Source organism: Ahaetulla prasina, chromosome 2, assembly GCF_028640845.1.
Source record: "Ahaetulla prasina isolate Xishuangbanna chromosome 2, ASM2864084v1, whole genome shotgun sequence".
Lineage (NCBI taxonomy): Eukaryota > Metazoa > Chordata > Lepidosauria > Squamata > Colubridae > Ahaetulla > Ahaetulla prasina.
In genome coordinates, this window is record NC_080540.1 from 9,482,772 (window position 1) to 9,509,693 (window position 26,922).

General features: G+C 42.2%; 1 protein-coding gene across 1 annotated transcript in view; it reads left to right on the top strand.

The window, feature by feature from the left end:
- Window positions 1-26,422, top strand: part of LOC131193532 (zinc finger protein 850-like) — a 332,320-nt gene extending 305,898 nt beyond the window's left edge. Inside the window, exons 2-4 of the mRNA XM_058173788.1 lie at window positions 21,119-23,398; window positions 23,643-24,768; window positions 25,760-26,422. Of these exons, the coding sequence (XP_058029771.1) occupies window positions 22,344-23,398; window positions 23,643-24,768; window positions 25,760-25,813 (2,235 nt within the window). The 5' untranslated portion in view covers window positions 21,119-22,343 and the 3' untranslated portion in view covers window positions 25,814-26,422. The remainder of the gene's footprint in view (window positions 1-21,118; window positions 23,399-23,642; window positions 24,769-25,759) is intronic.
- Window positions 26,423-26,922: the final 500 nt, after the last annotated feature.

A 26,922-nucleotide genomic window follows, 5' to 3' on the forward strand; every position in this document is an offset into this window, starting at 1 on the left:
GAGATCTGGCTGCATATGGTTTGCAGATAGCACCAGAAAAGGTACAGCTACAAGAACCATTTATTTAGTTAGGTCACAAGTTATTACAGACATATTCACACCCACAAATTCCTCAATTAAGGATAGAGGATAAAGTCTCCTATGTTCAATTACAGCAACTTTTGGGTTCAATTAATTGGTTGCGACCATACATAGACCTTCCTACTAGTATGCTTAGTCCTTTGTTTAATGCATTAAAAAATAAGAAAGATCCATCTGAATTGATAACACTTACCCAAACTCAAAAAGCGGTCTTCACAAAAATTAATGAAGCATTGAAATTGGTTTGGGTGGATAGATGCCAGGAAAATATTCCCTTGACAATGATTATCATTCCAACTGCAAGACAACCTACAGTGGCATTAGCTCAGGAAATACAACAACGAAGCAAGAATAAGCCTTCATTATTAATAATTGAATGGCTATATCTCCCACATAGCCCAAGTCATACTATTAGCGTACCAGCACAAATGCATGCAGAATTAATTTTTAAAGGAAGAGAATGATACAAGGTACTTATAGGTCAAGATCTTATCAATATCATAGTCCCCTTGCCATTGAAAGATTGGGAGTGCATGGTTAGCCTCTTTTCTTCTTTACAAGCAGCGCTGATCAATTATGTTGGGAAAATTTCTTACCATATTCCTGCAGACCCGCGCCTGCTTGCCTTTAATCAAGTGGAAATCATAGTCCAAAATGGTATCTCATTAAGACCTGATGGGGGCCAAAGTGGGGCGCAACTGCCTGGCTTGAACATGGAGAATGGGTTACGAAAATGGGTTACGAAAATTACACCTCTGCAAAAGTCTGCTCAGCATGTAGAGGTTGCAGCAGTAATTTTGGCCTTGCAAATCTTTCCAACTCAAGACCTTTCCAACTCAAGACCAAGAAGGTTCGTAATCTAGGCGTCCTTCTGGATGCACGGCTGTCGTTAGAAGAACAACTGTCGCCACAGGAGCTTTTTATCAGGTACGCCTGATACACCAGTTACGTCCCTTCTTGGACCGGGATTCCCTATGCACAGTCACTCATGCCCTCGTCATTTCCCGCCTGGATTACTGCAATGCTCTCTACATGGGGCTCCCCCTGAAAAGTACCCGGAGGCTCCAGCTGGTCCAGAATGCAGCCACGCGGGTGATTGAGGGAGCAAGTCGAAGCTCCCATATAACACCTATCCTGCGCAGGCTGCACTGGCTGCCGGTTGCCTTTGGGTGCAATTCAAGGTGTTGGTTCTCACCTTTAAAGCGCTCCATGGCTTAGGACCGGGTTACTTACGGGACCGCCTCCTGCTACCGGTGGCCTCCCATCGACCAGTGCTCTCTCACAGAGAGGGCCTCCTCAGGGTGCCGTCAGCCAGACAATGTCGACTGGCAACCCCCAGGGGGAGGGCCTTCTCTGTGGGGCTCCAGCCCTCTGGAACGAGCTACCCTCGGATACGCCAACTCCCTGACCTCCAGGCCTTCTGGCATGAGTTGAAAACTCTTCTATTCCATCGTGCAGCACTGGCCTAACAGTTTTAGTGGGGATTTTAATAGTTTTTAGTATATTCAACCTATCTAAATTATTCTTTTAAATTTGTTTTTAATTTCTGTATTTATTGTTCTTAATTGGCTGTAAACCACCCTGAGTCCTTCGGGAGAAGGGCGGTATAGAAATTGAATAAACATAAACATAAAGAAGACCTCAATATTATTTCAGATAGTCAAATTGTCACCTCCCTCCCTGGTGCATATGTTACATCATCTTTGGATGATGATCTCCTGTCCCTCTTTTTGACATTACAACAAATTTTGCAAATTAGAAAGAATCAAATTTACATCGCACATATCAGAAGTCATCAATCTTTTCCCGGCATGTTGTCAGAAGGAAATGCTGTTGCAGATGTCCCCAACAGTCAGCAATGGAGTAAGCTGGCTGTACCTTGGGATATATTGCTCCCTCTGTAGTGATATCTGATCATCAACCTAAAGGACAGTTACAGAATCGTAGAAATATAGATGTTCAAAATCCCATTAATCATTACACTGATACCATGATAGCAAGGAGTATTATTCCTCCTTTAGGAGTAATGATGAATTATAGAGATTTACATATCTTATCAAATTGGACTACTGCTTTATTTAATGCTACTATCAAATCCTTAAAATTGATAAATGAAGAAATGTCACAAATTCGAGAGGTAGTTTTACAAAATCATTACGCTTTAGATATTATTTTAGCAGCCAAGGGTGGTGTATGTGCTTTAATTCATTCACATTGTTGTATTTATATCACTGATCATAAAGCAAATATTTCAGTCACAACTGAGCACATGGAAAACATGATTGCGGATAATCCAATTGGTTCCACTATTCCGCAATCCCCATGGGAGTGGTTATGGTCTTGGCTCCCAGATTTTGGATGGGTGCGACAAATAGTGCCAATTGTTATTTTAGTTATCATTGCCTTAATTTGCTGTTGCTGCTGTGTGCAATGTTTGCCTGGTTTGTTGACGGTGTTTCGTCCAGGAATTTGGCCCTCCAGATCTGAAGTTATGTATGCATACAAATTATTAAAAAATAAAGAATAAAATAAAAAGGAGGACATGTGAGGATAATTGCTTTCTCAGCTGGCAAACCATGCTGAGGAATGCAACGTCAACATAATGATCCTTCCTCAAGAAGTGTGAAACATCAACCTATAATGTTGGGAACGTGGGAGAAAATTTGGGTTAGGAATGTTAAATTTACTCAAGCACAAAATTTAAGAGAAAATTTTTATAAAATGTTTTATAGATGGCATTTAGATCCTAAAAAATTGGCATGGCTGTATCCAAATATGCAACCTAAATGTTGGAGATTTGATTGTGATGATGCTACTTATTATCATATATGATGGACTTGTAAAAAAATTAAACCATTTTGGATTAAAATATGGTGGATTATGCAGAATATTTTGAAAAAGAAGATAAAGTTTACGCCACAACTGTTTTTACTAGGTATAATCACGGATTGTACAGTAATAGAGACTAAATTAATATTGAACTTAATATCAGCAGCAAGACTTTTGGTGGCGCAACATTGGCAGAAAGAAGAACTGCCTACAATTGAAGAATGGACACTTAAAGTTTCAAATTTAGCAGAAATGGCAAAAATTTCTGCATATTTGAAAGACTACTCACAAGAACGATATATAGTAGAATGGAGAAAATGGATTATGTTCAAAATAAGTATCAGACCAAAAAGTATCAAATAGCTTATGAGTGCTGGTAGGAAATATATTGTGTTTGTGTATTTGTTTAAAAGGGGAAAGGGGAGTTAATGGGGGAGAAGGGATTATGGGTTATGGTGTCAAGGTTCCAGAAAAACCTCTTCTGCATAAAAAAAAACTCTGAAGCCATTGTCTTTCAAAGTTCTTTACTAGCATAAGGAAACTGGCACACGATGAGTGAAATTCCAAAACTGAAACTTCCGGATTCTTTTCTCAGTTATACAAACCCCAAGAGTCCCACCCCCTAACCCCTTTGCCACTCACATGGTCCAACGTTCTTCCACTTTATTTGAAACCTCTTCTTGCCACTCCTTCTGCAGATGCGAACACAATCCGACCTTGACCGCTTGAAGAATGTAACCATACCCATCACCCCCGCTTCTTCCCCTCAGGGGAGAAATGTGGCAGCATCTGGAAACCTACGGCCTAGTATGGTTTCCAGGTCTGACAGGCGTCCCCCCTTGCAAAAGAAGTTATATCCTAGGAAAGAAAACAAAGAATTAATAAAGAAGAATGTTGGTGTTCCGCACGTTCCCTTCTACCCCCCTCTCTCCCCTCCAAGAGGTTTTTTAGCTTTGTCAGGGAAAGTGTCATGAAATTGTTTAATCAAATTGTCAGCATTTACTTTCCAACTTTTGACTCAAGTAGATTCCGATAATGGGTATCCTTTCCAATGGACTAAATATTGTAATTGACCTCTGTATAGTCTAGAGTCAAGGATTTTCTTGATCTCATAGTGGGTTTCACCTTGGATTATCAAGGGTGTTGGGGGGGGGGCGAGGTAGAGGTCTCAGTCCAGATTGTCTAGCAGGTTTTAATAAGCTGCTATGAAATACCGGGTGTATTTTTCCCAATATTCGAGGGAGTTTAAGTTGGACGGTTACGGGATTAATAATCTTTACAATGGGGAAAGCCAAAAATTTTGGACCCAATTTTTTGCTTGGTATTCTCAATCTCAGATACTTAGTAGATAAAAAGAATTTATCCCCAATGCGAAAAGGGGGATGAAGGGAACGGTGTTTGTCAGCTTGGGCTTTATATTTTTGAGCTGCTACAGCTAAGGCCTTTTTTGTATTTCCCCACCCTTTTTTCAACGAATTCATCCAGTCCATTAGGGAAACGGAAGTGGGGGGTTGCATGGGGAGTTCAGGCATTGGAACGAAGTCCATGTCGGTGGTTATCTGAAAAGGAGTTAACCCCGTGCTGCTGTGTACAGCATTATTATATGCGACCTCTGCAAATGCCAACAAATCCGACCAGTTCTCTTGTTGGTAATTTACATAACACCGTATGTATTGTTTCACCATTGAGTTCAATTTCTCAGCTGTGCCATTGGTCTCAGGATGGAACCCAGAACTAAGTCCTTGAGACGACCCAATGGAACATAGGAATTCCCTCCAGAACTTGGCCATGAATTGAACACCCCTGTCGGATATTATCCTTTTAGGAACCCCATGTAGCCTGTAGATGTGTTTCATGAAGAGCTTTGCTAATTTTCTCGCTGATGGCAATCCGCTGCACGCGGTGAAGTGGGCCTGTTTAGAGAACAAATACACCACGGTCCATATCACCATATTTCCCCCACTAGGTGGGAGTTCAACAATGAAATCCATGGCAATCTCCTCCCAGGGTCTCGTGGGTTCGGCCACGGGTTGTAGGAAGCCGGGGGGGGCGGTGTCCCTGGTCTCGATTTCATGGTGGTGCAGGTGGCACAGCTCCGCACATAGTCTTTGACATCTGATTTCATTTTTGGCCACCAGAATTGCCTTCTAGCCAAGTGGAGAGTTTTCAAAAACCCGAAGTGACCTCCTAGGCAAGAGTCGTGGCTTCTCTGAAGTACAGCCAGCTGCATAGCGATGGGTACATAAATCTTGGTTCCCTTCCAGGGTAGTCCATCCCTTAAGGTGTGGTCCGGCAAGTTTTCTTTAAACCAAGCACCGTCAGCGAGTGCTGATTTTAATTCCGCTAGTAGTTTATTTGGTGGGATGTTAGCACCACGGTGTGATCACGGTCGAGTAAGTGCTTGGCTGGCTGGTTCGCTATCGGGAAACTTCACGTGTACTACCTCTTCGCATTGGCTGTTAAACTGAGGTTTCCTAGATAGGGCGTCAGCCAGTAGATTTTGGTCGCTGGGGATGTATTTGAGGGTGAAATGGAACCGTTTGAAAAACTGAGCCCATCGAACTTGTTTGGGAGAAAGTTTTCGAGGGGTTTTTAAGTATTTGGGGGTTTTGTGGTCCATCCACACCTCGAACGGTTTCTTCCCCCTTCAATGCGGAGTGCCCACCGCATTGCAAAGGCTTCCTTTTCCCAAACTGCCCATCTGCGTTCAGTGTCTGTCAGTTTTTTAGAGACGTACTCGCAGGGCTTAAGATTGTTGTTGGTATTCCGTTGTAATAAGACAGCCGCTACCGCTACATCACTTGCGTCAGCTTGGACCACAAAAGGTTTATTTGGATCTGGGTGTTGAAGAATTGGCTCCATCGAGAATAGGTGTTTCAGGTGTTCAAAGGACCATTGGCAGTCCATTGTCCAAGGTAGGGGTTGGTTAGGTTTGGGTTTGGCGGGTGATGACCCAGTTTTTAGCAATTCTGTCAATGGTAGAGCTACTTCTGCGAAAGAAGGAATGAATTTGCGGTAAAAATTTGTGAATCCCAGGAAACTTTAAAGCTGTTTACATGTGCATGGCGGTTGCCAATCCAACACTGCTTTCACTTTTCCTGGGTCCATTTCGATACCTTTGTTTGATATCCGGTAACCTAAGTAGTCTAGGGATTCCTTATGGAATTCGCATTTGGAAAGTTTCACATATAGTTTGGCCGCTAGGAGTTTTTTAAGGACTTGTCTGACTAATTTGATGTGTTGTTCAATATTGTCCGTGTAGATAAGAATGTCATCTAAGTAGACAAGAACCTCATTGTAGAGTTGGGGGTGCAGGGTTTCATTAATTAGTTGCATGAAAACTGCTGGAGCCCCCTGGAGTCCAAAAGGCATGACACAGTATTGGAAACTGCCAAGGAGCAGTTGAAAGCCGTTCTCCATTCATCACCTTCCTTGATGCGGACCTGGTAATAGGCTTCCCTTAAATCCAATCTGGTGAAATTTTTTCCTTTTGCTAAGTGGTTCAACAAATTGTGCATTAGTGGTAATGGGTATGTGTTTTGTATGCAAATCACATTGATATTTTTGAAATCAATACACAATCTAAGCGAACCATCTTTCTTTTGTTTAAATAGCACGGGCGCGGCTACCGGTGATTTTGCTGGTTCAATGAACCCTTTGGCTAGGTTAGTGTCAATGTACTTCCTTAGTTCAGACATTTCGGCTGGCGTCATTGAGTACATTTTGGGTTTAGGTAATTTTGCCCCCGGGTGCAATTCAATTGCGCAATCAGCTTCCCGGGTCAATCACAAGGTATTGTTATACATGAACCAAACATAGAGTAAAATTTTCCCTTCTAATCCAATTAACCTCATCTCAGTCTTTTCATTTCCTAATCTCCCCCATTACATTCTAAAATAATACATCCTAATTATTCAAAGGCAGTCTGATATCTCTTAATCTGATATCTGTTTTGTAAATAATCAATCCATTTTTTCCATTCAATTAAATATCTTTCCTGTGTATTGTCTTTCAAAAAGGCTGAGATTTTAGCCATCTCAGCCAAGTTAGTAACTTTCAATATCCATTCTTCTATTGTAGGTAATTCTTTTTTCCCCTAATATTGTCCAATCAGCAGCCTTGTTGCTGTTATTAAGTTCAAAATCAATTTAATCTCAGTCACTGTACAATCCGTTATAATTCCCAACAGGAAAAATTACGGCAAGAACTTTATCTTCTTCTTCAAGACATTTTGAATAATCCACCAAATTCTTATCCAAGAGGTCTTAATTTTCTTGCAAGTCCACCAAATATGAAAATATGTAGTGTCATCACAGTCACATCTCCAACATTTTGCTTGGATATCAGGGTATATACATGATAATTTTTTGGGATCTAAGTGCCATCTATAAAACATCGTATAAAAATTTTCCCTTAGATTCTGTGCTTGTGTAAACTTAACATTTCTAAGCCAGATTTTCTCCCATGTTACCAACATTATTGGTTCCTGAATATTCTGTGCCCATTTTATCATACAGTCCTTTACCAAATCCTTTTCCGAATCTATTTCAAGCAACACATTATACAATCTCTTTATATGCTCCTGGGTCTGATATCTAATTTGCTTTATTAAGTTTTTCTCCCTTTGCATTATACCAATTTTTTGATCTTCTTTCCATTTAGCACTTAGTTGCCTATATTGAAACCAAGTATAATTCCTCCCTTCTTCATTTAATATCTGTAAAGATTTTAATTGCAAGCTACCTCCTTCAGCATATAAAAGTTCTTTATAAGTAATCATTTCCTGTTTCTGTTCTATATTTATATTCTCTATTGCATGTCTGGGGCTTGCCCATATAGGAATCTTATAGTCTAATTTATAGGAATATTTTTTCCAGACACGCAAAAGAGCACTTCTCAACACATGACTCTTAAAAGCCCTATCCACTTTTTTTTCATAAAATTAATATGCATGCCATCCATATTGTAAGTCATAACCTTCTATATTCAAAATTCTTTCCTCCATTAAATTAAACCAGTCACTTATTACTGAAAGGGCTACTGCTTCATAATGTAGTTTAAAATTAGGCATTTTTAGGCCTCCTCTTTCCTGTGAGTCCTGAATTATTTTCATTTTAATCCTCGCCTTTTTACCTTGCCATATAAATTTCTTAATCCCAATCTGCCATTCCTCCAAATTTTTATCTTTCTTAATTACTGGTATCATCTGGAACAGAAACAAAAATCTAGGTAACACATTCATTTTAATAGCCGCTATCCTTCCCAATAGCGATAGCTGCAGTTTTTTCCAGCCGTTCATGTCTTTCTGAACTTTTTGCCATAGCAACTTATAATTATTTTTATTTAATTTATTTATTTATAATTACATTTTTATACACCATCTCCCGAAGGACTCAGGGCGGTGTACAGCCAATATTAAAATACACATAACACTATGATATAAATATAATAAATAAACACTATAATAAATAAACACTATTTAACACAGTTAGTCCAGAATGCGGCTGCGCGAGTAGTAACGGGAGCCGCTCGTGGCTCCCACGTGACATCGCTGCTCCGTAGCTTGCACTGGCTTCCTGTGGTCTTTCGGGTGCGCTTCAAGATTCTGGTAACTATCTTTAAAGCGCTCCATGGCTTAGGACCCGGGTACTTACGAGACCGCCTGCTGTTACCCTTTGCCTCCCACCGACCCATACGCTCTCAAGAGAGGGTCTCCTCAGGGTGCCGTCCGCCAAACAGTGTCGGCTGGCGGCCCCCAGGAATAGGGCCTTCTCTGTGGGGGCAGTGACGCTCTGGAACGAACTTGCCCCTGGCCTGCGTCAAGTGCCTGATCTTCGGACCTTCCGTCGTGAGCTCAAAACATATTTATTCATTAAAGCGGGACTGGCATAATTATTGATGAATTTTAATTGGGTATTCTTAATATTTTTTAAATTTTAAATCTAAATTTTAATAATCAGCCTTTAAAATTTGCTCTTTTTAAATGTTGTTTTAAATTGTATATATTTTGTTCTTATTCTGGCTGTACACCGCCCTGAGTCCTTCGGGAGAAGGGCGGTATAAAAATCTAATAAATAAATAAATAAATAAAATAAAATAAATAAAAACAATTTAAAAACAAATATTTAGTGGCCGAATCACTAAAACGGTCGAAGACCGATTAAAAACCCATTAAAATTTCGCTAAAATACATTCTTAGGCTAGTCCCGCTCGGTGAAATAATAAAGTCTTTAGTTCACGCTTGAAGGCCCGGAGGTCGGGTAGTTGGCATAACCCCGGAGGTAACTCGTTCCATAGGGCTGGTGCCGCCACAGAGAAGGCCCTCTCCCTGGGGGGCGCCAACCTACATTGTTTGGTCGACGGCACCCTGAGGAGGCCCGCTCTGTGGGAGCGCACAGGTCGTTGGGAGGCAATCGGTGGCAGAAGGCGGTCTCGCAAATACCCCGGTCCTAAGCCATGGAGCGCTTTAAAAGTGGTAATCAGCACCTTGAGTTGCACCCGAAAAGCTACCGGCAGCCAGTGCAGGCCACGCAGGATGGGTGTTATATGGGAGCAATATGGTGCCCCCTCTATCACCCGCGCGGCCGCATTCTGGACTAGCTGGAGCCTCCTGGTGCTCTTCAAGGGGAGCCCCATGTAGACAGCATTGCAATAGTCCAGGCGGGAAGTGACAAGGGCATGAGTGACCGTGCGTAAGGAGTCCCGATCAAGGAAGGGGCGCAACTGGCGAATCAGGTGAACCTGATAAAATGCTCCCCCTGGCAACGGCTGTCAAGTGTTCTTCTAAGGACAGCCGATCGTCCAGGAGAACGCCTAAGTTGCGCACCCTTCCCCTGGGGGGTCAGTATTTCCCCTCCCCCACAGTCAGCGATGGCGTAAGCTGACTGTACTGGGACGCCGGAACCCACAGCCACTCAGTCTTGGAAGGGTTGAGCTGGAGCCTGTTCCTCCCCATCCAGACTCGCACGGCCTCAAGACACCGGCCCATCACCTCGACAGCTTCATTGGGGTGGTTCGGGGTGGAAATGTACAGCTGCGTATCATCAGCATACAGATGATAGTCCACCCCGAAATCACGAATAACCTCACCCAGCGGCTTCATATAGATGTTGAACAGGAGAGGCGAGAGAACGGACCCCTGCAGCACCCCACAAGTGAAGCGCCTCGGGGTTGACCTCTGCCCCCCTGCCAACACCGTCTGCGAACAGTTAGAGAGATAGGAGGAGAACCACCGATAAACAGTGCCTCCACTCCCAATCCCTCCAACCGCCGCAGCAGGATACCATGGTCGATGGTATCAAAAGCCGCTGAGAGATCTAACAGGACCAGGACAGAGGAACATCCCCTGTTCCGAGCCCTCCAGAGATCATCCACCAACACGACCAAAGCCGTCTCGGTGCTGTACCCGGGTCTGAAACCGGACTGGAACGGGTCCAGATAAACAGTTTCCTCCAGGTGCTGAGGAAGGTGATATGCCACCACACTCTCAACAACCTTCGCCAAGAAACGAAGGTTGGAGACTGGACGGTAGTTCGCTAATACAGCTGGGTCCAGGGATGGCTTCTTAAGGAGGGGCCTCACCATCGCCTCTTTCAAGGCGGTGGGGAAAATGCCCCCCACCAAAGAAGCATTGGTAACTCCCAGGAGCCAGCCTTGTGTAACTTCCCGTGTGGCCAGTACCATCCAGGAGGGACATGGGTCCAATAAACATGTGGTGGGATTCAGCCTACCCAACAACCTGTTCATGTCCTCGGGAGTCACAGGATCGAACTCAGCCCAGATAAAACTCTCAAGACTCGTCCCCGCCAACCCACCCGGATCTATCCAATCAATGTCCAGTCCGTCCCGAATCCGAGCGATTTTATCAGACAGATACTGTACAAAATCCTCAGCACGCCTCCTCAGGGAGCCTCCTGCGTAAGCAGGGAGCGGGTCACCTTAAACAGGGTGGCTGGGCGATTATCTGCCGATGCGATGAGAGCGGAAAAATAGTTATGTTTCGCCGCTCTGATTGCCACTAGGTAGGTCTGAATATGCGACCTCGCTAGTGTTCGGTCGGATTCGGAGCGACTGGACCTCCAGGCATTCTCTAGGCGTCTTTTCCGGCGCTTCATCTCTCTCAGCTCCTCATTATACCAAGGAGCTGGTCGAGTTCGTCGCCGGGTTAGAGGCCGCAAAGGCACGACACGGTCTAAAGCCCCAGCCGCCGCCCCTTCCCAGGCGGTGACCAGTTCCTCAGCCGAGCCATGGGCTAATTCCCTCGGAAATGGCCCAAGCTCCATCAGAAACCTCTCTGGGTCCATCAGGTGCCTGGGACGGAACCATCGAACCGGCTCCGGCTCCCTGCGGTGTGGTGCAGCAGTTCGAAAGTCTAGCTGAAGGAGCAAATGATCTGACCATGACAAGGGTTTAAATAATAACTCCCCTAACTCCAGACCATCTAGCCACTGTCCCGAGATAAAAATCAAGTCCAGTGTGTTACCCCCAGTGTGAGTGGGACTGGTAACCAACTGGGTCAGGTCCAAGGCCGTCATGGAGGCCATGAACTCCTGAGCTGCCGTTGACGAGTCGCCCGCCGACAGCAGGTTGAAATCCCCCAAAACCATAAGTCTGGGGGTCTCATTTACTGTCCTGGCTATCATCTCTAGCATCTCGGGCAGGGCTGCCGTTACGTAGTAAGGAGCCAGGTACGTAATCAGCAAGCCAACCTGCACCCCACAGCCCCACTTCACTAGAAGGGTTTCACAACCGGCTATCTGCGGGACAGCGACCTCCCTCTGTTCCAGACTCTCATTAAAAACAACCGCCACCCCCCCACCCCTACCCTGGGCCCTCGGCTGATGAAATGCATGGAAGCCTGGTGGGCACATCTCCGTGAGGGGAACCCCCCCTTCGCGCCCAACCAGATCTCCGTAATGCCCATTAGGTCTGCACCCCCCTCTTGAATAAGATCGGCTATGAGGGGGGCCTTATTCATAACGGACCTGGCATTGCATAGCATCAGCCAAAGGTCCAGGCTCCGAGGGAAAAAGCCACTTGGGGCCCGAGTAAAGTCTGTTTATAAAGTTATAAAGTTTCCTGTTCGATGAGCTAATATAAACCCCTAAATATTTAACCTTTTTTACCACCTCAAATCCTGTTATCTCCTCTAATTTTTGTTTCTGTTGTTTAGACATTTTTGATTATCACTTTTGTTTTATTCTGATTTATTTTAAATCCTGATACCTTTCCGTATTTATCAATTGTTTCCAACAAAGATATACTTGAATTTATAGGATTTGATAAAGTAACCACTAAGTCGTCTGCAAAAGCTCTAACTTTATACTCCTATTGTCTAATTTTAATTCCCTCTATCTTTTTTAACTCTCGTATTTTATCCATTAATGGTTCCAGAGTTAAAACAAACATTTTCTCTATTAATTTAAATAAAAAATCCCAATGTAATTGATCAAAGGCCTTCTCCGCATCCAAAAAAATAAGTGCTGCTGAAGTATTCTTCTTGTCCAAATATTCGAATATATTAACAATCTGTCTAACATTATTCCTCATCTGCCTCCCTTTTATAAAACCAGATTGATCAGTATGAATTCTTTGTTGTAAAACTAACATTAATCTATTTGCTATTTTTTTTAATTATTTTATTTTTCATCATCATGAGAATCCTCTGCTGCCTCCAGCAGTGTATTTTCCCTTGTCCCAATAGTCTGCAAAAATCACCTCCCATTTCAATAGACCCCAAGTAAGGATGCCAGGCAAATATCCCTCGTGATGTGCCAGGTATACAGAAAGTATAGAGACCATTCTAATAGATCGTAGGTTGGGCAATATATGTATGTATATATATATATATATATATGTTTTCTGAGGTTTTCACGGGTGTTTGTATATAGGTCTTTGGTTGTTCGGGTTTTCTCCCGTGTAAAATTGGAAGTGTCTTGGCGACGTTTCCAATGGATCCAACGTTTCCGATGGATTCCAAACAAATAAGATTACCAAGCTAATCCAAAAAGAACCCCCCACTAAAATCCAAGACAGAGAACAAGAAAACGGCACAGCCCTCCTCCCATATATAAAAGGCACCACAGACAGAATCAGCAAGATCCTCCACAAACACAACATCAAGACAGCATTCTGCACAAACCATCCTAAGAAACCCCAAAGACAAAATTGAGTTAGAAAATCAAGGAGTATATGAAATCCCATGCACCGCCTGCCCCACCACATACATTGGACAAACCAACAGAAGAATAAGTGCACGCATTGAAGAACACAAGAACTCATTCAAAAAAGAGGAACCAACTTCTTCCCTGGTCCAACACTTTAAAGTCATAGGACATGATATTGACTTTAAAAAGACCAGGACTATCGCCAAAACTGAACACTTTAACAACAGAATAATCAGAGAAGCCATTGAGATAGAAAAACGCCCACACAGCATGAACAAACGAGATGACACCTCCCGCCTACCAGCCATTTGGAAACCCGCCCTTATTGACAAACGAGTCCCTAACACGAGGAATGACACCAGACCCACACTCACAAGGTCCACACAGGATGTCACCACCGCACATCCACCCAGAAAGCAGACCCAAACCCACACTGATCATGAAGCACGACCAAGGACCAGAAGCCAGACCGCAGCTGCAACATTAGCCATTTCAAACCCCTCCAATCCATTCATGCAGCAGACTGACACCCACTATGAAGATGTAGCACGACCACAAAGCCAAACAACAGCTATGCAGCTCACCAGCTCAAATCCCCCTGCAGCACAGACTAGACTGAGCACAACCAAGCCCCCACCAACACAGGACACACCCCAGCCAATCAGAGCACAGAAAAACCCCCATCCAATCAGAGCACAGCCAAGCTCCCACCCAATCAGTTCAAACCCCCACTAGCAGTTAAAAGGAAGAAACAGCTGCGATCACACATTGCTCCCAGAAGCACGAAGCTGAAGCCTGAAGATGACGAATGAGACTTCGTCGGGAATTGTGGGAAGCCCCCTCCCCTGAGAATGAAATAAAAGAGGTAGAATATTATATTTTTCCAAAGAAGAAATGGAGAAATACGTTCTTATGGGCAGAAAGCAGCCCTCAGTCTTTCTTAATAGCCTACAGCAGATGCTCATTAAGAAATCCTGGGCCAGCCTCTTCACAAACAAAATACTTTCACCTCCAGGTGATGGGATTAAAGACAGGACATGACCTTAACCTATCCATTGAAAAAAAGTGGAAGCAATATGGGTACATTAAGGAAGGAAGGCTGGGGCAATAGATAACAGGATAAAATCAATTACACATGTCTGACAGGATTAGGACCAAGGAAGTGATAATTAAGACCCATCATGAGCTTTTGTGAAATAAGTAAAACTAATCAAATAATAAAAGCATACAAAGCAAACCTTAAAATTACAAAATACTGTAAACTGTATAAAAATCCTTGTACTCATCAAGCTAATTTCTCAGCTGTCCCAGAACTGCATGCTGTGGTTCTGCTCATCAATAAACGGGCCTTCTTTCCTAAGCAGCTAGCCTCCATTTTATTTCCAGAGCCTCTCTTCCTGTTTGGAACTGAACCAGATGGATTTTTCTTCCAACATCCTACTGTGATTTTTTCTTCTTGGAGGTGCCTGCTTGTTATCCCCGTGGTGGGAGCGCCAAGATGCTGACAAATTTGTTGCAACAGCCTTGGTGTTTGAGCTGTGAGAAAAATTATATGGTGGAAAATGTTTCATTTCTAAAAAAAAACATTGTGCTACTCTTTAAATAGCTTTATGAGAAACATTGCAGTGAATGTGGGGGTAAAGTTGTTTTCCCAACACATGGGAGATGTTTCTATTTCTTTCATTCCTCTCTCAGGGCTTCTTTTTTAAAAATTTCCAAATAATCTGTACAATTAAACTCTTTATGTCTAGTTTAACAAAAAGAAGGACTAGGGGAGACATGATAGCTGTGTTCCAATATCTCAGGGGCTGCCACAAAGAAGAGGGAATTGGGCTGTTCTCCAAAGCACCTGAGGGTAGAACAAGAAGCAATGGGTGGAAACTGATCAAAGAAAGAAGCAACTTAGAACTAAGGAGAAATTTCCTGACAGTTAGAACAATTAATAAGTGGAACGACTTGCCTTCAGAAGTTGTGAATGCTCCAACACTGGAAATTTTTAAGAAAATGTTGGATAACCATCTGACTGAGATGGTGTAGGGTTTCCTGCCTGGGCAGGGGGTTGGACTAGAAGGCCTCCAAGGTCCCTTCCAACTCTGATGTTATGTTATGTTAAGTAAAGAGAGGGACAATAATTGGAGCAGAGAACTGGTGTTTTAGCCATGCAAATGAATCATCCTGATTTTGCTGAGTTTAGAAGACACCAAACAATTGCAGGTTTGTTCATTTCACAATTCAAAGGACTGGTTCTATATATTTTTTCTAGTGGGTCACTTTGCATAAGATCCCTCTGCAAAAGGACCCCACAACTAGTACCAGGTCAGGGGTGAGAAGGAACCAAGAACCTCTTTTAGCCTGAGCTCCAGCTCCAGGTATATCCAAATTTAAACATGTTAGAAGTTGAAAGGTATTGTTATATATAGCGTATTTTTCGGAATATAAGACGCATCGGAGTATAAGACACACCTTAGTTTTTGGGGAGGAAAATAAGAAAAAGGCTGATTGGCAGGTAGATTGTCCTCCCGGAATACCCCCAATCAGCTGTTCCAGAGGTGAATTTTAGCAACAGATTCCTTGGTTGTGAGCTCTGTGCCTTGCTTTTTTTTTTTTTTTTTTTGCTTTTTTTTCCTGCCTCTGAAACTCAATTTCAGAAAAACTGAGCCCTCAAACAGAACTTCAGAAAAAAAGCCTCTGAAGCTCGGTTTGGGAACTTTTTTTCTGAAGCTCAGTTTGGGAACTTCTTTTCTGAAGCTCCATTTCTGATACTTTTGTCAGCCTCTGAAACTTCCGTTTGAGAAGCTGGGCGGGGCTACATTCAGATTTTCACCCTCTTTGGGGGGGGGGAAGGTGCATCCTATACTCCGAAAAATATGGTACCTAAACTTTATTATTGTTATTAGTATTGTGTATAAAGTACATTGACCCAGGCAATACACTGTTCACCAAGCATTTATGGATGTTTTAAAAAAACACCTATAAATAAAATGATTAAAAAAAATCTACCCAAGTGGGGACAAATTATATTTATCAGCCATGGATTTCTGATTTTTTGGGGGAGAAATAAGGTGGGACAGTAAGACAGGGAACAGAAGAACTTGGAAGAGCTTATGGCTTTGCTGGCTACCTCAGGAGTTCATTGCAAAGAATGTGATTTAGGAGCTAGACACAGGGCCAGGCAGAAGCCACCACCCAATCAGAGGACCGCTCTGTTTCCTAAGAAGAAAAGTATGAAACTAACTCACATTGAAAGATGAAAAAGACCCATTATCTGGAGAGTAAGGGTGAACGGATTGCAAACTGAACTGAAGTTTGAAAGCTTCAGTCTTGAATTTGCTGTTGAAGTAGCAGGAAGAGCTGAATGAGTAGATTTTGTTGGGAAGATGATGATCCAGGTTGGTGCAGTGGTGAAAGCTACTGGTTAGAGACTGGGAAATACTCAGCTGTAGTCCGCCTAAAGTGTGAAGCCATCTGTGCAGCTTTGCCCAGTCCTATCAGGCCTAGGCCTAAGCAAGAAAGGGGGAAACCACTTGACTTGACTGACTTGAAGGCACCAAACCCAAACATCTAGTGTAAGGCCCAAGGATGCTGGATGGAAAGCCACGAATTATAATTCGGCTTAAGCATAAAGCTTCCATGAGCTATGGAATATTGAGGGGCAAAAAGTATATCACAATAGGTAGATAGGTAGGCTGTCTGGGGGACATTTACCCTGTAAATGACAGCATGCTACCCAGGAAGTGCTTTATTTATATGCGTTCTTGAGTTTCTGAATGAAAAGGGAATCAATAAAATTGTGGGGTTATTTTATTCCAGATTCCTTCACACAACAGAGCTCAGAGCCAATATCATCAGAATAGAATAGAAATAGAAGGGACCTTGGAGGTCTTCTAGTCCAACCTCCTGCTCAAGCCATTTCAGAGAAGTGACTGTCCAATCTCTTCTTAAAAACCTCCAGGGGTGAAGCACCCACAACTTCTGAAGGCAATTGGTTCCACTGGTTAATTGTCCTCACTGTTAGGAAGTTTCTCCCCAATTCCAGGTGGCTTCTCTCCTTGATTAGTTTCCATCCATTGTTTTTTGTCTTGCCTTCTGGGGCTTTGGTAAATAAGTTGATCCCCCTCTTCTTTGTGGCAGCCCCTCAAATACTGGAATACTGCTATCATCATCATGATCACCCATACCTTATTAAATCTGTATTAAAAATGGCATTGTCCTTCTGAAATGCTTAGCCTGGTGAACAGTTAGCCATGTGGTTTGATGGACCATTATATTTTGCCTTTTGTTTTTTTACAAATCTGTTTTGGAAAGATTTCTACCAAATACAGATTATCACTTCCTCTTTCTTAGACCCTATTTTCTAGGCTGCATACTTTTTCTCTCTGTGTGATCTAATGGAGGCTTCCATGGAGGCCAATTTACAGAAAAAAATGGCATTTAGCACTTAGCAGATATATAATTTCCTCCTTCAGGAATGAACATGGCATGCTGGGTGCTCTTGGATGCAGCCCTGGCCAGCAGGAATGAAACTGGCTCCCCTGGAGTCTCTCACCTGATGGTGTTGCCATGTCCTAAATCCTTGAGAGCCACATTAAATAAGTCATAAAGATTTGGGGTGTAGAGAGGCTTTGATCTCCACTGAGACACACCACCAAGAAAACGTATTGTTTAATTCTGTAAAAAAAATTAACTTTTAGGGCTGAGCACATAGTTATTCTTCACAAGCTTAACTAGCATCACATTTCACTATTTCACTTGGCTCAGTTACAAAGGTCGGTTACCAGAAGTCAAAAACGACTCGATAGCTTTAATCAGTATAAACAGCTTGCAGACCCCTTAAGTAGAGATAAGCGTTTCCTATCCGGAGATGGAAGACAAGAGGACAATATCTGTGCCTAGAAAGCAGGCAACACAGTAGGCGGGCTCTGTGATTGATTTTAAAGAGTTAAAACCATCAAGTACTGCATTGCTAGAAAGGATGAGAGGAGCGAGGAAACAGAGTAACTTCCTCTTCCGTATGACTCATGAGAGAAAGGTGGTGTGCAGAGCGGCTTTTCTGCTCTTGCGAGGGTCGAAGCAGCAGCTGGCGGGTGAGTTGAGGGCAGCAGGTGGGAGGAGAGTCCGGGAGAGAGTCGGGCTGTTCGGTTCCCTCCACGGCCTGGAAACAGAGAAGCAACTGGGCTGAAGCAGGTCAGCTGCTGCTGCTGCAGGTTCCTTCCCTCCCCAAATGGAAGCCCACTGGGGCTGCAGGCTGTGAAACTGGTGGCTGCAATTTTCTGCTGGTGGGAAGATTTGAAAAGTCTCTTTAAAGTTTAAGTTTGATTCTTTGGGAACGGCTATTGAGATTCCCTTCTATCTTGACCCTATCTACTGGGGTGTTGGGTATTCCTGCCAGGTTGGTGTCATCTCAAATTATTATGAGTTTGGTGAATATAAATCACCAGGACCTGATTCTCAGAACAGCAGGATTGGGAGGGAGCTGGCAGATGTTATCTCAGAACCCTTGTACCATATCCTTCAAAATTCCTGGAACACTGAGGATTTGAAAAGAGCCAATGTAGTTCCCATCTTCAAAAAAGGGGAAAAAACAGACCCAGGAATCTACAGACCAATCAGCCTAACACTGATACCTGAGAAGATAATGGAAAAAATAATTTTAAAAAACAGATCTGCGAACATCTAGAAAGAAAACAAGTTTTAATTAAAGCCAGCATGGATTTGTTAAAAACAGATCATGTCAATCCTTTTTCATTCTTTGACAAAGTGACTAAATTAGTAGACCAGAGAAATGCTGTGGACATTGTATATTTGGACTTCAACAATGACTCATTGTTTGTAATCCACATGTGTATTGAAAATGACAGATGAATAATTTTTTTTTACTTCCTTGTCTTGCCAACAGGTATGGTATTTCCTAACCCATTAACCAGATTCAATTGTGCCTAATCCAGCACTTCTTAAGAAATAGCTATTGAGGACCTTTTGGCATCTTTGGTTGCACAGATAGTCCTCACTTACCATGACTTCCCTGATCCTTCAAAGTTCCTATGGCACAGTGCACCTGGTCCACATTTGTGGTAATCTTAGCACTTGTTCAATGACCGTCACTGTGGTTTTAAAGGTTTAGGAAAAGGAGTTGCACCAATTCGGGTTCTGCCAATAATTGCACATTTATGATGGCCGCGTCATCCCACACTGATAATCCCCATTTGTGACCTTCCCAGCTAGCTTCTGACAAGCAAAATCAGTGGCCATACTGGCAGGAAATTGAAAGTTACAGTCATATGAAATTGCCTTTAACAACCCACAGTAAGTTGCTTAACAACTACAGAGGAACAGATGTAAGTTGGCACTGTCATGTGACATCACGCTTAATGATTGAGCTGCTTGGTGATGCAAATATCCCTTCCAATTGGGGTAGGTTAAGTGAGGACGACTTGAGTGGGGATGTCACCAGAGGGGTTGAAGACAGGATTTTCTGTTCTTATTTGCAGCTGAGGACTTCCACGAGCAAAAGTGGTGCTTCAAAACTTAGAGAGGCTTTCAGCATCATTGCATCAGTTAAAGCCCCCACATCTTTAAATTTAGCTGAGAAGGTTTGACTGTAACCATTTTGCAACATTTTCTCTTTTTTTTAATTGAAAAAGTTTTAAAAAACAAAAACATTTTCCCCCCCCTTTTTCCCCCCTCCCTCCCAGAAAACCCCCTTCCTCCCTCCCTTCCCCCCCACCCCGGCTTCCCGGGTTAATTACAAGGTATTGTTATACATAAACCAAACATAGAGTAAAATTTTCCCTTCTAATCCAATTAACCTCATCCAAATCTTTTCATCTCCCAACCCCCTCCCCATTACATAAAATAATACTTCCTAATTATTCAAAGGCAATCTGATATTTCTTAATCTGATATCTGTTTTGTAGATAATCAATCCATTTTTTCCATTCTATTAAATATCTTTCCCATGTATTGTCTTTTAAAAAAGCTGAGATTTTAGCCATCTCAGCCAAATTAATGACTTTCAATATCCATTCTTCTATTATAGGTACCTCTTCCTTCTTCCAGTATTGTCCAATCAACAGTCTTGCTGCTGTTATTAAATTCAGAATCAATTTAGTCTCAATCCCTGTACAATCCGTTATAATTCCCAAAAGGAAAAATTGCGGCAGGAACTTTATCTTCTTCTTCAGTACATTTTGAATAATCCACCAAATTCTTATCCAAAAGGCCTTAATTTTCTTGCAAGTCCACCAAATATGAAAATATGTAGCGTCATCACAATCACACCTCCAACATTTCGCTTGGATATCAGGATACATACATGATAATTTTTTGGTATCTAAGTGCCATCTATAAAACATCTTATAAAAATTTTCCCTTAAATTCTGTGCTTGTGTAAACTTAACATTTCTAACCCAGATTTTCTCCCATGTTTCCAACATTATTGGTTCCTGAATATTCTGTGCCCATTTTATCATAGTCCTTTACCAAATCCTTTTCCGAATCTATTTCAAGCAACACATTATACAATCTCTTTATATGCTCCTGGGTCTGATTTCTAATTTGCTTTTTTTAAGTTCTTGTGTAAAAAAACCAAATTCCTTCCTATCTCTTAACATCTTGGAAGGAATCTCTTTCAGCACCTTCAGCTCCTGTCCTCCAATTTTTAAAGTTGTCTGATATGAAACTTAGATTTTCTCCATGTATACATGTGTAGGTGGGTACATCTGTATTTCTCTCTATGCATATATCTGCAATTATATAACCTATTCCCAGCACTTCAAAATATATTTGGTGATAACACTTTGCATTATTAAGAATTTATGACTGACCCAATTAAATAACTCAATTTGATTGAATATTAATTGAATATTTGAACATGGATCTCAGTAGTACTCCATGTGTGATATGAATCATCAATAATGTAAGTGATTATTCTAATATTGGGGCATGTTTGTTTTTTCATTGTAATATATACTTTTTTCTTTTTTCACATCATCTCTAACCATTTTATAAACAATTAAAGTTCTATTTTTCTTTGAATCTTACAGACAAAGAGGATGGCAGTAAGAGCACTCGGGACAACTGTAAATAACAAACACTGTTGAAAAGGGAAGAAAATCAAGCCAGAAATCAAATATTTTCCATTTCCTTCAGAAAACTACACAATTCTCCTCTTCCAACAGTTGTTAGACAAAAGAGAGAAAATCAAGAAAGAATAAACAGATTATGCAGAACTCAAAGATGCACTACATGAAAAGTGAAGAGAGATTATTTATCCTTCAGCAAAAGAGGGAAATATCTGGAGGTCACTGGGGAGGAAAAGGTCAATAGTAAAGTCACGTAGAGCAGACAGTAATTCAAGCCTCTCCCTGTAAGGAAGAAAACGGCTTGAATGAAAGCACCACTAAACAAGGCATTGTCCATATTTTTTATCTCCTCAAGAATATCATCTGTGGAAAAGCTCCACAGCTGTGGACAAGCACAGATTGCAAATCACAGCTGATTATGCACAAGAGGAGCCAGAGAGGAGAAAAACCATACAAATTACTTTATTGTGGTAAAAGCTTTGGTCACAACAGCTCCCTTGTGGTTCATGGAAGCACCCAGACACAATAGGGAAGCCACAAAAGTGCTCCCAATGCACTAAATGCTTTAGTGAGCATGGCAACATGGTGCTACATCAGATAACTCACAGGAGGGAGAAAAGGTATGACTGTGCAGATTGTTTGAAAGTTTCATTAGAAATTCCCAGGTCATGAGACACTAAAGGACACACACACAGGAATAAAAACCATTTGAACATCCTTTCTGTGGGAAAAGTTTCAGTGAGAATTCCATCCTGGTGAAGCACCCGAGGACTCACACAGAAAAGAAAACCTTTGAATTTCCTGATCCTGGAAAAAATCAGTCACAATTTAAGTCTGGTGACACATCAGTAGATTGACTCTAGGGAGAAACTGTATGAGTGTCTAATTAGTGGGGAAAGCTTCATTACAAATTTCCATCTCACACCACCAGAGAACTCACACAGAGAAAACCTTTGAATGTTCTGATTATGGGAAAATCACAATTCCAGCTTGATGATACACCAGAAGACTCACATAGGGGAGAAATGTTTTGAATGTCCTGATTGTTGGAAAAATTTCAATTATAATTCCAACTTGGTGATAGACCAGAGGAATCATAAAGGAGAAAAACCCGTTCAGTATACAGACTGTGGGAGAAGTTCCAGTTTGTAATTTCCACCTGCCAATACATCAGAGGATTCATTCCATGGAGAAATCTTATGAATGTCGAGATTGTGGGAAAGCTTTCAAAAGAAATTCGCACCTCCTGAGACACAAGATCACGCACGCAAGAGAGAAACCTTTTGAATGTCCTGACTCTGGGAAACTTTACAGTCAGAATTCCAGCCTGGTGATACACCAGAGGACTCACACAGGGGAGAAATTGTATAATTGTCCTAATTATGGGAAGAGTTTCATTACAAATTCCCACCTGGTGATACACCAGAGGACTCACACGGGAGAGAAGCCCTTTGAATGTCCTATCTGTGGGAAAAGCTTTAGTGATAATTCCAATCTGCTGACACACCAGAGGATTCACACAGGAGAGAAACCCTTTGACTGTCCTGACTGTGGGAAACGTTGCAGTCATAATTCCAGCCTGATGAGACACCAGAGGACTCACACAGGAGAGAAACCCTTTCAATGTCTTATCTGTGGGAAAAGCTTTAGTGATAATTCCAATCTGCTGACACACCAGAGGACTCACACAGGAGAAAAACCCTTTGAATGTCCTCTTTGTGGGAAATGTTTCAATAGAAATTTCAACCTCATAATACACCAGAGGACTCACACAGGAGAGAAACCCTTTGAATGTACTATCTGTGGGAAAAGCTTTGGTGATAATTCCAAACTGGGGATACACCAGAGGACTCACACGGGAGAGAAACCCTTTGAATGTCCTATCTGTGGAAAACATTACAGTCATAATTCCAGCCTGGTAAAACACCAGAGGACTCACACAGGAGAAAAATACTTTGAATGTCCTGATTGTGAGAAAAGTTTTACTGAGAGTTCCAGCCTGGTGATACACCAGAGGACTCACACAGGAGAGAAACCCTTTGAATGTCCTATTTGTGGGAAAAGCTTTGGTAATAATTCCAACCTGGTGAGACACCAGAGGACTCACACGGGAGAGAAACCCTTTGAATGTCCTGACTGTGGGAAACGTTACAGTCATAATTCCAGCCTAGTGAAACATCAGAGGACTCACACAGGAGAGAGACCCTTTGAATGTCCAGACTGTGGGAGAAGTTCCAGTTTGTAATTTCCACCTGCCAATACATCAGAGGATTCATTCCATGGAGAAATCTTATGAATGTCGAGATTGTGGGAAAGCTTTCAAAAGAAATTCGCACCTCCTGAGACACAAGATCACGCACGCAAGAGAGAAACCTTTTGAATGTCCTGACTCTGGGAAACTTTACAGTCAGAATTCCAGCCTGGTGATACACCAGAGGACTCACACAGGGGAGAAATTGTATAATTGTCCTAATTATGGGAAGAGTTTCATTACAAATTCCCACCTGGTGATACACCAGAGGACTCACACGGGAGAGAAGCCCTTTGAATGTCCTATCTGTGGGAAAAGCTTTAGTGATAATTCCAATCTGCTGACACACCAGAGGATTCACACAGGAGAGAAACCCTTTGACTGTCCTGACTGTGGGAAACGTTGCAGTCATAATTCCAGCCTGATGAGACACCAGAGGACTCACACAGGAGAGAAACCCTTTCAATGTCTTATCTGTGGGAAAAGCTTTAGTGATAATTCCAATCTGCTGACACACCAGAGGACTCACACAGGAGAAAAACCCTTTGAATGTCCTCTTTGTGGGAAATGTTTCAATAGAAATTCCAACCTCATAATACACCAGAGGACTCACACAGGAGAGAAACCCTTTGAATGTACTATCTGTGGGAAAAGCTTTGGTGATAATTCCAAACTGGGGATACACCAGAGGACTCACACGGGAGAGAAACCCTTTGAATGTCCTATCTGTGGAAAACATTACAGTCATAATTCCAGCCTGGTAAAACACCAGAGGACTCACACAGGAGAAAAATACTTTGAATGTCCTGATTGTGAGAAAAGTTTTACTGAGAGTTCCAGCCTGGTGATACACCAGAGGACTCACACAGGAGAGAAACCCTTTGAATGTCCTATTTGTGGGAAAAGCTTTGGTAATAATTCCAACCTGGTGAGACACCAGAGGACTCACACGGGAGAGAAACCCTTTGAATGTCCTGACTGTGGGAAACGTTACAGTCATAATTCCAGCCTAGTGAAACATCAGAGGACTCACACAGGAGAGAGACCCTTTGAATGTCCAGACTGTGGAAAAGGTTTTAGTCAGAATTGCCACCTGGTGACACACCAGAGGACTCACACAGGAGAGAAACCCTTTGAATGTCCTATCTGTGGGAAAAGCTTTGGAATTAATTCCAGCCTGGTGATACACCAGAGGACTCACACAGGAGAGAGACCCTTTGAATGTCCTATCTGTGGAAAACATTTTAGTAATAATTCCAACCTGGTGAGACACCAGAGATCTCATACTGTGGAGAAATCTTTGAAATGTCCAGTCTGTGGACGTTACTTCAAGCATAAATCATCCCTTATTGCACACAAGGTAATCCATATGAGGAATAGTAGATGAGTTTACAGAATGCTTGAATTTCATTTGTGATCTTCCATTGAAAGTATAGATGAGAAAGTGATTGAATTTTGGCTTGATTCCTTTTACTCAAACATTTCTCAAGATTAAATGTGTAGGTGGAGAGAAAAGGAAAATGGAAATGGCTAATTACCATTTTCAGTGGGCCCTGGATTCATCCCTGTTGTGAACTGTGGTAATGGCACAAGGCACCACACGGCGTCCTGCCGCAAGCATAACATACACAGATATGACTCACATTCTTCTCTGCCTTCTCAGAAGGGAAGAAAGAGTGAAAGAAAAAGCAGTGTTGTGGAAATGGTTGGAGTGCACTTAGAGGAGTTTAGCCAAAAGGAAAAGGATGGCTGATGGTAGCTTTTTAAAACATTATTTGGTCAAAACAAAAATATCTTCCAGAATTTAAAAGTGTTTTAATCAGCTGAGAAACAGTTTGGACACAGCTTGCATGGGCTGCGCGACAAGCTACACACTGTATGCTGCGAGCAGCTGCAGAAGTCAGGCGGTGGTGCAACAGGTGTCAGGGTTTGGGTGGCCTCCCTGCGATGGTCCTAAGGTAAGCGGGTAAGAGATGCCCTGAAACTAAGACCTGGTGCTTATTATGGACCCAAAAGAAAATAAAACTGGATCTTATTTTTGGGGAAACACGGGATATCTACATATGTATAATCTGTCCTCAGCACTTCCAAGTATATTTGATGATTACTCTTTGCAATTCTATGAACTCATGATTGACCCAAGTCAACAAATAAATTTCATAACTGAATAGGTTTTTGAGATGTATATTGAAAATGTAAATAATTAATGTAAGAGGTTAAGTTAGCTTTTTGGCACCTTTGCCTATTATTCTAATGTATGCCTTTGGATCTGTTTTTTAAGAAATATTTAGAAATATTGTGCAGCCATTTTATAAACCATAATTAAAGTAACCCTTTTATGTGACTTACAGGCAAAAGAATGCCAAAGAGAGCACTGTGGAGAACTGAATCACAAGCAGCATTAAAAGGCAAAGGAAACCAAGGCAGCAATCAAAATGTTTTTAGTTCCTCCGGAAATCCCCAAAATTCTTCTTCTTCCCCAGCAGCAAGGGGGAAAAGTGTTTTGAGCTGGACAAAAAAAAAAGAGTATCTGGAAGAAACGTATCAAAATATCAAGGGGCATAATTTCCCAGTTTAGAAAAAGAGAGAAATAGCTGGAAGTCAGCGGGAAGGAAATGATCACTTGTAGAGCCAGATAAGGCAGACCGTAATGGAGGCCTTGCCCTGTGAGGAAGGAAGCCGTAACTTAACATAACATAACATAACATCAGATTTGGAAGGGACCTTGGAGGCCTTCTAGTCCAACCCCCTGCCCAGGCAGGAAACCCTACACCATCTCAGTCAGATGGTTATCCAACATTTTCTTAAAAATTTCCAGTGTTGGAGCATTCACAACTTCTGAAGGCAAGTTGTTCCACTTATTAATTGTTCTAACTGTCAGGAAATTTCTCCTTAGTTCTAAGTTGCTTCTTTCCTTGATCAGTTTCCACCCATTGCTTCTTGTTCTACCCTCAGGTGCTCTGGAGAACAGCCCGACTCCCACTTCTCTGTGGCAGCCCCTGAGATATTGGAACACTGCTATCATGTCTCCCTGGTCCTTCTTTTGTTAAACTAGACATACCCAGTTCCTGCAACCGCTCTTCATATGTTTTATCCTCCAGTCCCTAATCATCTTTGTTGCTCTTCTCTGCACTCTTTCTAGAGTCTCAACATCTTTTTACATCGTGGCGACCAAAACTGGATGCAATATTCCAAGTGTGGCCTTACCAAGGCATTATAAAGTGGTACTAGCACTTCACGTGATCTTGATTCTATCCTCTGTTTATGCAGCCCAGAATTGTGTTGGCTTTTTAACAGCTGCTGCACACTGCTGGCTCATATCTAGATGGTTATCCACTAGGACTCCAAGATCCTCTCACAGGTACTACTATTGAGCAAGGTACCACATATACGGTACTGGTGCATTTTGTTTTTTGGCCTAAATGTAGAACCTTACTTTTTCACTGTTGAATTTCATTTTGTTAGATAGCGCCCAATGTTCAAGTCTGTCAAGATCTTTCTGTAACTTGAGCCT